Genomic DNA, 16,172 nt, shown 5'->3' on the forward strand with positions numbered 1-16,172 from the left:
GGTTTCTTTCATTTTCCGACGTGTTACTTCCTGTCTCCCACCAACAGGAAACAGAGCAACTCCTGACAAGGTTTTCTATTTCTATGTATCTGCCAGGCAATTCCGCCATAAAGCAGGAAAAACACAAGTTATTCCCTTTGCTAAAAACAGCAGAGGTAACCATGGAAGCTGGAGCTGCTGTAAACATGTAGAAATTGGCAACAACAAAAAAAATCAAGTAAAAATTCAAACTGAATTTTGTTATAAAATCACCATAATTTTTTTTGATATGGCAAAGTCAGCCACATCCAACCATCTAGTTCTGAAGAACTGCTAGAACTCTACAATAAATGTCCAGAGAATACCACACAAACACTGAAATGAAAACATTCACAGGCATGTTTTTCTTGGAGGCAAGTTTATACCTCTAGCCAAAAAGAATAGTTTAAGAATCCCCCAAATTGCATTGGGGACAAGGAAAAAGGAAGAGAACCACAGAGAGAGTCATTCATTTTACATAAAGACAACGTGACCTTAATGTGTACAGTATGGATGCTTCAAACCTTGACCTAAAAGGAACCAAAGCCTCTGAAATTCACTGCTAAAGTTACAAAGTTGTAGATGAGTATGAAATGGTTTGAGCTTTAGAAATGATTGGGTCACTTTATAAATAGCAATGGCAATTATTCTCTCCCTCCCCAAAAAGTTTATTATGGTTGTCCGACTTTGTTCAGAACATTGAAAGAAAGAAGACACGATCATCTCTGTCTTATTTAAGAGTGAGACAAACAGGGAGACAGTTCATTGCTAAACTTTTGGTTTTCACCTGAAGGGTATAAGTTAGCAATAACCTAGTAAAATCAATAAACATGTCACCCCAGCTAGAGGGACATTTGACAGTCATCACAATTACAACGCAGACCCACTTTCAGCCACAGGACACCCGCTCCTTTTCTATTTCCCAGGACCAGTGTTTAGGCACCAACAATGGTGCATTGGGGAGGCAATGCCTGCAGCTGTTTTCACAGACAGACACAAATCCCAAAACTATTATTCTTAAAATCTGAGTGTGCACGTGCAGGAACAGTACTCTGATGGCTTTGGAGAAAGTTAAACTATGGGAAAATCAGTTCGAGGGCGGTGTCGGAGAAGGGGTGCTTCAAGTAACACTGAAATAGGCCAAATGAGGAGAGTGCTTTGCTCAGGCACCTTCCAGGGCGAATGAGGGTGCCCTTCCCACCGCCTACCCAGATCACCTCACGTTGTCCTCATGCCCCCTTCCCTCCCCAAGGCCCGATCAGTCAGCCCCACGGGTTCACGAGCCATCCCGGGCACCCCCACTACCAGGAGCACTGGTCCTTGCGAAGTCATCGCTGGTCTAGAGCAAAAGTATCTTTTTTCAATTTTAGGGCAAATGCATTCTGCCCGCAATAAAACTCCGGTGACAGTGGACAGTGACTGATGTGTATAGTTCTTTGGGGGGAAGTTAATACGTGATTGCTGTTGGAAAGCTAACATTCATGAAGCTCCCCCTTTACATGAAACTGCACGTTTAATTCTCAGGTTTCACACAAGCCTATGAAGGCAGCACTGTCACCAGCCCCATTTCACAAAGGAGGGAACTGTGGCTCGGTGCAATGGGGAATGTCACCACGGCTGCCTGGCCAGAGTTCCCAGCACCCACACGGCCCCACCAAGTCTGCGCCCGTTTGTTTTATGTGGGGGTAGAGATTGATTTTTAGTACGTGAAACCCCTAAATCTGGGACCCGCCACATAGTTTGGCACCCAACTCTCCTCTACTGAATTTTTCTTGTTTGTTGTTTCATATTATCTTACCAACTTTTAAAACATTCGAAGCCTGAATCTTGTGTTAAAACTTTGTGGGTCCTCTATTGCAAAATAATCTTGATGTAAATGCACTGTCAATTTGGACACTGTAAATGGTGATAGTAATGGAATGGAAATACATGGGGACCTCTATACAGAACATACATTTTACATATGTGTATGGGTGTGTTTTCAGTATAATCAGTTAAATAGTAACTATCTTTTCATTCTATTCTTAATCTCTAAACAGCTCTTTCATTGATTCCTGTCTTTCTACTAGAAGGTACTGAACATATTAGATACATAAATAAAACATAAACCTGTCACAGGTCACATTTTATAGAAGAACTGTGGCTTAATTAGTGGTTTATTACAAGAAAAATAATATTAAATTATGAGGCAACTGCTTTACCACTGTTTAAAAATCATTACACTGGTACCTAGAAGGTATTATGCCAAGTGAAATAAGTCAGACAGAGAAGGACAAACACCATATGATTTCACTTATATGTGGAATCTAAAGAACAAAATAAATGAACAAACAAAACAGACTCTGATACAGAGAAAAACCTGATGGCTGCCAGATGGGAGTGATGGGGGTGGGGGAGGGGGAGGGCTGTGCGAAAAAAGTGATGGGATTAAGGAGTACAAATTGGGAGTTACAAAACAGTACAGGGAATATAGTCAATAAAATTGTAATAACTATGTATGGTGTCAGGTGGGTACTAGACTTATAGGGGGACCACTTCATAAGTTATATAAATGTTTAATCACTACAGTGGTAAAACTAATATTACATGCCAATTGTAGTTGAAAAATTTAAAAAGAAAAAAGCCTTTAAAAATAAATAAATTCACTATGATGGCATATAAAATGTGTTACTTAAAAATAGTAATTTGAATGCCTTTATGCACTGTCATGCTAGCATTAAAACAGGAAGGTCTCAGACTTCAGCACCACTGCAGCTCTATCATCTCAGCCCTGCCTCCGTGCCTCTTGGAGGTCCACACAGCTCTATCATCTCAGCCCTGCCTCCGTGCCTCTCGGAGGTCCACACAGCTCTATCATCTCAGCTCTGCCTCCGCGCCTCTCGGAGGTCCACACGGTTGGCCCTACTGTGTAGGTTGGACTAGCTTGCTGCCAGCTTTGCCCAGTGATTACTCATCACAAAGGAACATGGACCGCTTCAGATGATTGGAAACCAAAGGCAATCTATATTATTCTTCCTATAAGCATTTCTTCCGTAATTTTTTTTCTTAATATTCACAGTTGTGTCTTTCTTCTTGCTTACTACCAGCAAAGCCAGTTCTTAACACTGGAAGTCCCAAATCCAGGTGTTGGCAGTGGGCCTCCATCTGGAGGCTCTGAGGGAGACTCTGGTCCAGGCCCCTCTCTCAGCTTCTAGGGGCTGCGGGAGATCCTTGGCGTTTCTTGGCTTGTAGACACATCATTCCAAACTCTGCCTCTGCACATGGCTATCTTCCCTGTGTGTGTTTCCAAGCTTTTTGAACGTGTATTGTTACAGAATTTAAACTGTTTAAGTCATCAACTTGGGACACAATGAACCAGGCTACCATGTTTCCCCGAAAATAACACCTAGCTGGACCATCAACTCTAATGTGTCTTTTGGAACAAAAATTAATATAAGACCCGGTCTTATATTGCAGTATATAAGACCAGGTCTTATATTATAGTAAAGTAAGACTGGGTCTTACATTAATTTTTGCTCCAAAAGACACATTAGAGCTGATGGACTGGCTAGGTCTTGTTTTTGACATGGTGTACGGTGCTTACAGAATTAATACCTTTGTATTTGTGGGAGTAGTACCCTATTTCCCTGAAAATGAGACCTAGCCAGACAATTGTCTGTAATTTGTCTTTTCGATCAAAAATTAATATAAGACCCGGTCTTATATAGTAAAATAAGACCGGGTCTTATATTAATTTTTGCTCTAAAAGACGCCTTAGATCTGATTGTCTGGCTAGGTCTTATTTTCGGGGAAACACAGTATTTGTGGCCACAGCCACAATTCTGTCCACAGCCAGAATCTGTGTCCCCAGAACTGTGAATATGTTACCTTCCATGAGTTTATAGATGTGATGAATTTAAGGATCTCAAGATAGGGAGACATCCTGGATTATCCAGGTGGGACCAATGAGACCACGAGGGCCCTAAGAAGTGAAAGATGGAGGCAGGACATCACAGGAGATGTGACAATGGAAGCAGAAGTCATGATTGCTGGAAAGAGTCATGAGCCAAGGAACGCAGGTGACCTCCTAAGCTGGAAAGGACAGGAAACAGATTCTCCCTGGAGCGTCTGGAAGGAACGCAAGCCTGACAACACTTCACCTGAGCCCAGTGAAACGTATTTTGGACTTCTGACACCATAAAAGAATATAGCTGTGTGGTTTTTAAGCCAGTAAATTTGTAGTTATTTGTTATAGCTGTCATAGGAAACTAATTCAGCACTATGGACCTTTTAGGAGACGAAATTATTCAAGGTGATGTCACGTTGGCCAGGCTAGTCTGGGAAGGGTCCCCTGGGTGACACTGTTCAGCTAGTGGAGCCACAGGGAGTAGAGGCCACTGTGTCATACAGGCAGTGTCCCTCATGCCAGACGTGTGGGTCAGGTGAGGCCCGTACCTGGTCTGTTCCGGGGATGGACTGGGAGTCTCGGCCACGTCTTTGCCCAGCACCGGTGTCTCATCCTCGCTTCATGACATCTGTCTTGGTGCACGGGAAGAAAGGGAACCAAACCCACCATAACCTGTCCCTCCTACGTCATTATGGATCTTGGTTAAATCATCGTCTCACACTTTCTGTACATGTGCAAGTCCACAGCCGCAGGCTTAGCCTCCGTCCTTTGCCCTCTGCACCTGCAGCCCATCCTCAAGAAAGTCGCAGGACTGACCGTCACAATACTGTCCAAGCCTCAGCGTGTCTTGCTGCCTCTCCGCCTCCTGCCACCCAGTCCGCGCTGTAGCTTTTCCAGCGGAACGCGAATGGCAACGACCTTGAAAGCTCACCTGACACAACTCCCACGTCCTCACGGTGGGCGCTCCAGGCAGCACCCAGCATCCTTTGAAACACACGAGTCAGGTCATATGGCCCCGACAGACAGTTTCTGATGGCTCATCACGCACAAAAAAATATAATCAGACGCTTCACCATGGCCCCTGCTCCCTTCGGGGCCTGGCCGTCTCGTCTCATCTTCTATTAATACTGTCTCTCTTGGCGGCCCCATCCTGCCTTCTCGCTCCTTCTCAGGCGCCCCGTCCCAGCCTGCGGGCTTCTGCCCTCAGTGGAGCGCGGTCCGGTGCCTCCAGGCCTGGATCTGGGTGCCCCTAGAGGCGCTGTCTGGGAACGCCAGCCCCACACGGGCGGCCTCGCCCTGCGGCCAGCTGGTTCACCAGGCAGGGCGCCCTGCAAGCCAGACGCATCCCAGCGGCGGCACGCGTCATCGCTGCTTACCCGTGCCGAGCAGATTTCCGTGTGTGGAAGGACTAGTTCGTTTATCCATTCACATGCTCAGGGACATTTGTGCAGTCTCCGGGTCTGGGGGATTGTTATTAGCAAAGCTGCTACAAACACTGAGGGCGTGAGCTGAGGGTGAGCGTAGGCCTTCGTTTCTCCTAGGCAAACACGGGAGCGGCATTGCTGGGCGAGCTGTGATGCGCCCGTTTGACTTCATACGATCTTCCAAAGTGTGTTGCAGAGTGGACACAAGATTTTCCCGTCCCAGCAGCCGCACGTGAGCGCCCACGCGCTGGGCGTCCTTCTGGAAGATCGTCAACCTATAACCTATTTGGTAACTTAGACTTCCTACTAGGCATGTGCGGGTATCTCACTGAGCTTTTACATCACATGTAATGACCTGGAACATCTTTGCAGGTGCATATTTGCCATCTGCACGTCTTAAAGTGCTCAGAGGAATTTTCTGGTTGGTTTTTCCTTGAGCTTGTTTTCTTATTTTTGAGTCTTGAGAGTGAGTCTTTATATACACACTGGATGTAAGTCTTTTGTCATACAAGATCTGCAAATATTTTCTCCTAGTAATTTTCTAATGTTCTTCAGAGTAAACACTTCATTTTGATAAAACGTAAGGTGTTAATTTTTTTCTCTTACACATCATGGTTTTGTTGTTGCATCTAAGAACAGTTTGTCTAAACCAAGGTCATGAAGACTCTTCTCCCAGGCTTACTTCCAAGAGTTTGATCATGTTACCTTTTCATCTAGGATCCATGTCGATGTAATTTTTGTATATAGCATGACGTATAGGTTTTTTTTTTGCATGCAGATGTCCTATTTCTCCAGCACCATTGGTTGAAAAGACTGTCCTTTCTCCACTGAATTGCTCTGCGCCTTTGTCAAAACCAGTGGACCATGTGTGTGTGGGTCTCCGCTCTGTTCCCTCATGTCCGTCCTCTGTCGATACCGCCTTGGCCAGACAAAGAATGCCTTCAGATCTCGTAGTGTCAGTCCTCCAACTCTGGTCTTCTCTTTCAAAATTGTTTTAGCTATGCCAGTTTCTTTTTCTCTACATATACATCTTAGAATCAGCTCTCCTACGTCTTCAAATGATTCATCTGGACGTGTTAAATCTACAGATCATTTTGGGGAGGGGGGCATGTTAACTACATGGAATCTTCCAACCAAGCACAGTGTGTCTCTCCATTGAGTTCCTTCATTTTTTTCTTAAATCAATGTTTTGTAGTTTTTGGCATTACAGATATTACGCATATTAGGTTAGTTTTACACTTAAATGTGCCAATGTTGACCTTATATTATTGTATCCTGACATTCTGCTGAACTCACTAATTAGTTCCAAGACCTTGTTGGAGATTTCTTGAAACTATCTACATAGACAATCACGTTATCTATAGAGTTAGTTTCATTTCTTCCTCTCTAACTTAAATTTCTTTTATTTCCTCTCCTTATGTTACTGTTCTTATACTTTATTCATTCACGTATGTGACTGAGCAACCCAGGTTCTTCCCTCCAGGCAAAAAGGTCCAGGTGGGGAATCCTGTCTGCGCCCTGGGAGTTTATTAAATAACATGCTTTACTTCCCGCCTTTCTCACAGGTAGTGGTTAATCCCACGTACAGTGACTGTCAGCTGAACTTGCATCAGAGGGAGAACACTGGTGACACGGACCAGAAACGTGAAGGCCTCCCGATGGCAGCAGTGAACGCTGGTTCTCGTGTCTGACCTGTCTGGCCTGTTCAAAGTCCCAGAAGAATAGGTTGGGTATAGAATCAAGCACAGATACATATCTTCACAAAAGAGAAAGAACATTTTTCATCTGGGATATGAGGGAAGGAAGAGCTGACTGATGAAGATACTCTGTGCATTGGACAGACAGAAAACAGGGTATTCATTCCTGGAAGATGGAATTATAAACACGATTCACGCAAGTAAATGTGGGTCAGAACTACTACATAATAAGGCAAGGCAATCCCAAATTGCCACCAATGCAAATAGAACTTTCTGAGGGAATTTCAACTTCATGCCGTTAAGAACTAATGTCTTGCACCTCTTGTACCAGAGAGCTGCAGGGTTAAATCCTGACATGGGAAAAAGACCACAGCCATTCTTAAAAACACATCTGTAGTTTTTCTGCATATTATAATACTATTGGTTTAAATCAACACAGTATTGATACAATACATTCTTAGGGGGAGGAGGAAGGAGAGCAGACACTTAGCAGAGGCAAAATAGTAACACAAGTAACAAAGGAACATCACTCTCATCCCAGTGCAATACTTCACAGTGACTAGAGGTTGAGGAGCAAAATAAAAATAGAAAGAGTAACAAACAATTTCAATTTTTAGGACTAATGAAAACAATGATTAAAAAAAAAATAAACTACCTTTAATGCACAGAACTAAGGGCAAGTCATGTTACAGATAGATATGCGTAAGATAAAACATATCCAAACGGGATTAAATGAACATGTTTCATCCTAAGTAAACCCATCTGTAAAAACAATCACTGAATTCTTTTGGCTTTTTAAACCATCACTAACATAGGTCACATTATTTCTCGGTCAAACACAGAAGAAGTGCATTTGACTGTGAGAACATGCAATGTGCATTTTCCTTCCAAGTCTGTCCTAATGTGATTGGTGCCTGAGGGAGAGGGGTCATCTTCCTCGCGCCCTGGGTCCTCCCTGCGCTGCGTGTCCATGTCCAGTGGTGGCTGCAGGTGACAAGTGAAGGAGACTTCAAGGAGAGAACTCATTCACGGCCCAAGAAAGCTGGTGGATTCAACAAGCATGTGCATGGGCGTCACTCTAGTGTCGCCAACCAGGGGACCAAATGTACCGAAGTACTGTCACTCAAGCACAGGCTTACCCATTCGTAGGCGAGAATCCAGCAGCCACGCGCAACGCCCAGCAGCACGTTCAGCGTGCGCAGGGGTTTCCCTGCCAGCACGTGAGTGGTGGTTCCGCACACTTCAGAGGCCAAGGAAAAGCCTTTCAATTTGTCCACAACCCGGATGATGATGTCCTGCTTTCTGTCACATAGGGGAAAAAAAAAATCAAGTAAAGATTCCCTCCATACGAACATCAAGGTGATCACATTTGAAAAAAACAGAAGGAAAAAAAAAAACATGAGAAAGCTAAAATTTCACATTGATTTTGGCTACGGTGTTCCTGTCTTAATTTCTGAACTGTGTGTAACTTGAAATGTGGGGAAATAGAACAACTTCAGATCTCAACTCCAACTGTCTACTTCACCGGCTGAGAAAAGAGGCCGAGGCTGTAAATGGCTCCGCCACGGCCAGCCCGAGGCAGCTCTGCAGCCAGCTCCGGGCGCCAAACCTCCTGCCCCAGCCCCGGGCTCCTCCTGCCCCAGCCTGGGGCTCCTCCTGCCCCAGCCCCGGGCTTCTCCCACCACAGCACGTACTTCCGTTCTAGGTCTATGCGATCTAATCCGTAGGAGGTCAGGACCAAACTCCACACTTGCATATTTTATTTGGAAAATGTCACATCTATTGAGTGTCAAACACAGTTTTTCTACTAAGGGCGCAGGGGTGGGGGGGGGAGGCCCTTTTCAGCAAATCATCAGATCAAGTCTCAGGGCAAATGTGACAGAGGCTCCTTATTTCACAAAGATCATCACTTTACCTTCTGAGAACGTGTCGTGTATTGGTTCGATATGATTTCAAACCCACTTATGACAAAGACAAAAAAAAAAGTCATCTTTAGAAGTAAAGTTGTCTCGATCTAAGGATGACACAGTTGTGCCAGGACGTCTTTCTCTCTGCTGTCTTGGTGATGAGAAGTCAGCAGCTCGGGGGCTGGGGGCCTGCTGGGCCGACCCGGGAGCCAGGTGGAGAAGTAGCTATGGCGGGAAAGGGGACACTGGGACCCTGGACACAGGGTCTGTGGGGCCTACCGACAGTTTCCGTCTGGGTGAGGGACACTTCGCTGGCCTAAACAGCTTGAGACTGTGGTCCTGTCGTGGCCAAGGTGACACTTGGGTTGGCACTGGTGCTAATCTGTGTAGTGGTCTCCAAGAGGTGGGGCTTCCGCTCCTGCCCGGGCGAGGTGGCACAGCTGCGCCCGGGTCCCTGCAGCACCAGCCCTCGGGGCAGCCAGCCTGCCGCCAGCATGAGGGCAGCGGTTCCCTCCTGACGTGCCACGGCAGCAGGGGCCTTCCTTTGTGCACTGGCAGCTGGGGGCAGCTGGTGGTTGGTTAGAGCCGCCTCTCCGCAGAGCCCACTCCTATAAAAAAGTCTGTCTCTGCTAAACTTGGACTTCACTGCTGTCATCTCCCCTAGCCTGGAACAATAGTGTCGATAACCTGTCATCGTTTGGGAGCACCTGATTTCTTCACTGGCTCCTTCAGAGACCTGTGCTGTACACTACTGGCTTGTGCCGTTCCAGCGGTGAGCCCGTGTAACATAAATGGCTGGCAAAGGCAGACTCCGTCTCCCAGCAAGATTTTGCCAACAAAATCAAACACGAATCCCAGCTCTTATTCTTAACTTCACACAAGAAGTACAGGTGGGGAAAACTAATAAAAAGACAATATGGCCTACATGAGAAGTTTGATTTTCAAGCCTTTGAGAAAATAACCAGCTGTTAATGTCCTGTATTTGGGGCAAAAATATAGACTTTTTAAAATATTACAGCCGTACTCAGTATCCATTTCTGTATACTACTTAGAGTGTTCAGTATATTTCAGAAGACATTAACGCAAATTGTGAGCACACCACTTTTTCACTAACTAATGTACGGTGTTCGAATTGCCAATCCTTTCAGTTTCCTGCCACGGGTAGGAAAAGGGTCTTGATACTGACAGTGTGTTAAACACGCACTCTTTCTGCAGCCTATTTTTTACTGAAATGTCCCAATGTTTGGATGAAACTCTGAAAACCTTAAAACCTACCATGGATATAAAGAAACACGGTTTTCCCCTGTAAACAGGAACTCAAAAATCTCTTATAAAGACTGTGGTGCGGTATTTTTGTTGGATGTGCTTTACAGTGTCAGATGTTTAAGGAAGACGATAAGAGCTTGCCAGGGATTTGTGAACCCTTCCACAAACGTGTGCGTGGCTGCTGTTATACAGTAATACAGTTGTAGGAAGCTTCCCACCAAAGTATTTATGACTCTAAGGGAAATGTCTCAGGCAGCCATGCTCCATTTACCAAACGTGAATGGTGTGAGGGTGGTGGACACGCAAAACCACCAGGTCAGCTAGCAAGAGGAACAGCAAAATCCTGTAACTTCTCAAGGCTGGCTCCGCAGCTCACGGAGTCTTCATGCTACGCTGCCTACAGTCCTTTGACAACCTGTTTCATGTCCAGGATCCTCTAGCTCAGATTTTAATTACAGACAGTGATAGTGACACAGTACAGACCTATGAATGGCCAAAAAGCACACTATTCTAGTATACGAAAGAAGGTCTACAATTTTATATTGAGTCGGAAGTTATCAAAACAATGAGTACTTACTCAGATGGCATGCTTGTCATGACTAATGTTCTTGTTGGCTAGAGAGTTCAAAAGAGAAGGAACAAAAAACAGTCAAAAACATAAAAAATATTTTTTTCCCATAGAAATAAACTTCAATACGTTTTTTGAAAACCTCTATCACTTAAAAATAAACATTTAAGCATATATCAAAGAAAAAAACTTTATATGCCTGGAAAAAAAACAGCCCAAGAGATGGAAACTCAGATAATACCCCCAATCCAATCCAAAATAATTCAGGACATGAGGTAGTAGAGGAAAACAAAAACCTTTCTCTCCGGAAGTCCGTTCTGTTAGCTAGCAGACCCGCCGATGTGTCATGCTGTGGAAGGGCTTCCAGGGAAGGATGGGAGAAGAAAGGCATCCTTTCGCAGGCTAAGGAACCACTTTCCCTAAGGCTTCTCGGTACTGTATTCCTGTCTCACACAGACCTACACATAATGCTTCTGCTTCTGGTGCCTGGATCAATCAAATCACTAGCACAGACAACGGGACTGCTTATTTATGGGTTCGCATCCGCTACTAATTGCAATTGTAAAGTTTTTTTTTTTTAAATTAAAATTTTAAATACTCTTTTTTACTTACATAACAAAAGCACACTTACAACAAAAAAATTAAAGGCTTTGGAAATATTTCATTACACATATAAATTCCCCTATAATTTCACCAGCCAGATATAACTACTGTTGAATAATTTGGTATATACTCCACCAAATGTTCCTTCTATGGGAGTGTGGGTAGCTATAATTTTTGAAAGAACATAGAAATGGACTCACATTATTCATACACTCTTGTGACTCAGAAGCTGTACGTCAAATGCAAATTACCACACAGCATAACCGTGAACCACTGCACGCCTGCTCATGTCTTGAATGGTCCATGTGAATAAATGAGGAGGAGGAACAGAAAGGCATTCAGAGGGCCCCAGGTGGACACGCATTGTGGAAGGGAAGGGGCCTGCGTGCTACATGTGCACATCTGGGAAAGGCGGAGGGGGGAGCATGGAGAGAGAATACAAATGAAAAAGGCATCCCAAGGACGAGCTTGGGAAGCGGCAGCCAAGCTAGCTAACGATGACGGCTGCTGGCTTTTCAGTTACCCCTTCAGAAGGTCTGCTGTTCGCTCTCATCGGCTTCAGGTACACGTGAACAGCTGTAGCACAGCTCCCTGGGTGGAGCCTGGAGACAAGGCCTTTCCATGGGAGTCTCTAATCATCGAGTAAGATTCTGGCTGAAACCTAATCGTGCTCAATGGCATCCTTGAAGGAAAACTACGCAGGCCCAGAGAGGTGACCAGCCCCCAGTGAAATCCAAGGGCAGCCCATTCCATGGTGTGCACTTTCTCCTGTGGAACCATCCGAAAGAAGTCAGTGGGCGGTACCCCAACTCAGGGACCAAGGGATGAAGGGAAATGGGAAAGGAGATGGTCTTCATTTCTACACAACCTCTACAATGCTGGGCTTCTTCTCCACAACTTTGCCCCTGGACCTCTTCTGGTCTTTACCTAGACTCACTCCCTATGTGATTTCTCTCACTGCCTCATGGCTTATGCCCCAGCCACATGGTGACAATTCCCAATTTCTTAGCACTACTGACCTATTTCCTGACATCCACATTGAAATTTTCCACTGCCTACGTGATATCTCCATTCGGAAGTCTAATAAGGATCTCAAATTTAACAGGTCCAAAACGAAGATACTGCTCTAGTCAGGCACTTAGCCAAGAAAAAGAAATAAAAGACATCCAAATTGGACAGGGAGAAGTAAAATATCCCTATTCACATGAGATGATCATATATGCAGAAAACCCTAAACAATGCTGCGGAACTGTTAGAACTAGTAAATCAATTCAGCAAAGTTACAGGTTACAAAATCAACATGCAAAAATCAGTTGTATTTCCATTTATTAGTAATGAACCATTGGGAAAGAAAATTTAGAAACAATTTCATTTGTAACAGGATAAAAAAGAATACAACTTAGGAATAAAGTTAGTAAAGGAAACAGAAGACTTGTACACTGAAAACACTGATGGAAGAAACTAAAGAAAGCCTAAAAAAACAAAAAGATATCCCGTGTTCATTCATTAGAAAACAATATTGTTAAGATGTAAATACTATCTAAAGCAGACTCAATGCAATCTCTATCAAAAACATCTGTGGAAATGAAAAAAATCCATCATTAAATTCATAATGGAATTCCAAGGGAACCCAAATAGCTAAAACAATCTTGCAAAAGAACTACAAAGTTGGAGATCTCATAGTTCTCAATTTCAAAACTTACTACAAAACTATAGTAATGAAAACTGTATGGAACTGGCATAAAAATAAATAAGAAGAACTAAAAGTCCATAAATAAAGTCTCACATCTGTTATCATTAATTTTTGACAAGGGTGTCAAAATCATTCATCAGTAAAGAATAGTCTCTTTGAAAAATGGTGCTGAAAAAACTGGGTATCCACATACAATTTTTGGATATGCTATATACAAAATTAACTCAAAATGGATCAAAGATAAATTTAAGAGCTAAAGCTATAGAAGCCTTAGAAGAAAATAGAGGGGAAACTCTTCATGACACTGGATTTGGTAAGGGTTCCTTTAATAAGGCGCCAAAAAGCACAGGCCAAAAGGAAAAAATAAACTGGGTATCATCAAGATTAGAAATGTCTATGCATCAATATTTGTGCATCAAAGAACGGTATCAATAGAGTAAAAAGATAACCCACAGAATGGGGGGAAATATTTGCCAATCACATATCTGATAAGGGTTTAATATCCAGAATATATAAACTCCTACTACTCAACAACAAAAAAAAGGGGTGGGGGAGAAAAAATGGGCAAATAAAAAAAATAAAAGGGAAAATGGACATATAGACATCTCTCCAAAGAAGAAAAACGAATGGACAATAAACACATGAAAAGATATTCTTCACTAGTCCTTAAGGAAGTTTAACCCCAAACCTCAGTGAGACACCATTTCATACCTCCTAGGTTGGCTATAATGAAAAACATGGAAAATAACAAGTGTTGATGAGGTTGAGGAAAAGTTGGAGAACTTGTACATTGCTGGCAGGATGCAGCTATGGTAGAAAACAGTTTGGCGGTTCCTCAAAAAAGGTAAACACACAATTATCACATAACCAGCAAATCCTAGATATATACCCCCCAAAAAATTGAAAACAGGGACTCAGATACCTGTATGAAAATTTTCATAGCAGCTTTATTCACAATAGACAGTGGTGGAAATAACCTAAGTGTCCATCAGGAAATGAATGGGTCAAATAAACCTGTATATACATACAGTGGAATATTATTATTCAGCCATAAAAAGTAATAAAGCTCTCACACATACTACAACATGGATGACTGTTCAAAATTGCGTTGAGTGCAAAAGGCCAGACAGAACAGGACACATATTGTATGATTCTACATGTGTGAAACACCTAGAATAGGTCAATTCATAGAAAGTAGATTGGAGGTTACTAGAGGTGGGAGAGGGGTGAGGAATGGGGAGTTATTGTTTAATGAGCACAGAGCTTATTTTGGTGAGGAAAACATTTTAGAAATAGATATGGGGATGGTTGTACAACATTGAACACTGTCACTGAACTGTACATTTAAAAATGGTTAAAATGGCAAATTCTGTTTTGCATATCTTATCACAATAACAGAAAACAACAAACTACCGATCTTGTCTCCCAACGCAACCTACTCCTTCCACCGCTTCATGTGTCAATGGCAATTCCGTTCTTGCTCAGCTCAGAAGCATTTACGACATGGACTTCATGTTTTTCCTCACACCCCACATCCAACCCATCAACACATCCTATCAACTCAAGCTTCCAGACAGAAAATGACCAGTTCTCATCAACTGTACTCCTAACATCCCATCGTCTCGCACGGATTCGTATCCAGGCCCCTCAAATCGTCTAAAATCCTTGAGACTTCAGATCAACGCTCCACAGGGAGCCAGCGTCAACCTGTGACAACACAGGTTAGAAGACGTGGCTGGTGCTTCTCCACACGTCACGCGGCGTCCAGGCCCGGCCCCTCTGCGTCTGCCCTCAGCTCCCGCACCGCCTGTCACATGTCCCCTGATGGTGACCAGCACACTCCCAGCCCAGGGGCTTTGGACTGGCTGTTTGTGCTGCCGGGATGCTCTTTCCTCAGACGTCCATGGCTCACACCCTCATCTTTAGGTCTTGTTTGAGTCACCCCCCAGGGACAATGCGGCCAGACTACTGGTCCCCACTGCACCCTACGACCACACCCTCTCGCCACTCCTTTCTTTTAGGCTTCTTTTTAGCATTTACCACACTATGTACCTTACTGATCTTGCTTATGTGTAGGACTGTCCCGCATTTACAAACTAAATACAAATTCCACGAGGGCATTAGCTTTTGTTTGCTTTTCTACTCGCCCCCCCCACCCCCCAGTGCCAGGCAGACAATAAGCACTCAAAACAATATTTGTTAAATACTTGTTATCAAGGGATAAATACTAAATGGGAAACAAGTATGCGCCCTATGTAAACATGCACAGATATGTATTTCATATAATCTATTAATATCCCTCAAGACAAGAGGATTGTGAACAGCATTCCTATTAGGGCCGCACGAGGGAAGGCGTGTACAGTCAACTCAGCGGGAGGTGTCACAGGACTTCTCATCCCAGGCTAAGGGAGAGAGAGGAACTGTTTTTATACCAACTCTAAACCCAAAATAGAAGTCTAAATGAAAAGAAAAAATATACAGAAGGAAAAAATAACAAAACAAAATCCAAACAAAAAAGAACATCATGCTTCAATGTCCCTGACTTGCAGATATCTGACAAGGAATCTAAAAGACTGAAGGTTCATTTACAGGGTCCAGCTACGAACGCTAAGACACAAGTTCTCCCGAGGGCCTGATTTTAAGAAGTGCCAAGATAGATAGCACATGCTCAGATTGGTGTGACAAATGGCCCCTGGCCTGAAATTCAGTGATGAAATGAAAAGAGCGACTGTATTATTAAGAGTAACATATCTACTTATATGGTCTTATAAGCTAGCACTTGGAAAACAGACCCAATATAATTCTCTTGGTTAATCAAGGAAGCACCTTAAGCAATAACATATCCTGATATCTGCAACTTATTTGGAAATGAGTAACAAAATAGGTGGTTGACGGATGGAGAAATGGATAGATATATGATAAAGTAAACATAAAAAAGAGTTAGCTGTAGAATCAAGGCTGGAGGAGAAAAACATGAAATACGTTTTCGTGGTACAAAGGATGGCGGGGTGTCTCAACAGACACCGGTGGGCTTTGTGGAGCACACGTATCCTGCAGGGTTATCTGCTTCTGGGGGTTTACGCCTCTTATTGTCTTTGAGCTGGTTTACA

At 43.6% G+C, this 16,172-nt stretch overlaps 1 protein-coding gene across 1 annotated transcript in view; it reads right to left on the reverse strand.

Annotated features, from left to right (window-relative positions):
* The window catches only part of MCPH1 (microcephalin 1), a 172,922-nt gene that overhangs the window by 139,491 nt on the left and 17,259 nt on the right, over positions 1-16,172 (reverse strand). Inside the window, exons 3-4 of the mRNA XM_081046992.1 lie at positions 10,776-10,813; positions 8,165-8,327 (exon numbers count right to left, since the gene is read on the reverse strand). Of these exons, the coding sequence (XP_080903118.1) occupies positions 8,165-8,327; positions 10,776-10,795 (183 nt within the window). The 5' untranslated portion in view covers positions 10,796-10,813. The remainder of the gene's footprint in view (positions 1-8,164; positions 8,328-10,775; positions 10,814-16,172) is intronic.

The sequence above is a fragment of the Rhinolophus hipposideros genome (genome assembly GCF_964194185.1).
Source record: "Rhinolophus hipposideros genome assembly, chromosome: 4".
In the NCBI taxonomy this organism is placed as follows: Eukaryota; Metazoa; Chordata; class Mammalia; order Chiroptera; family Rhinolophidae; genus Rhinolophus; species Rhinolophus hipposideros.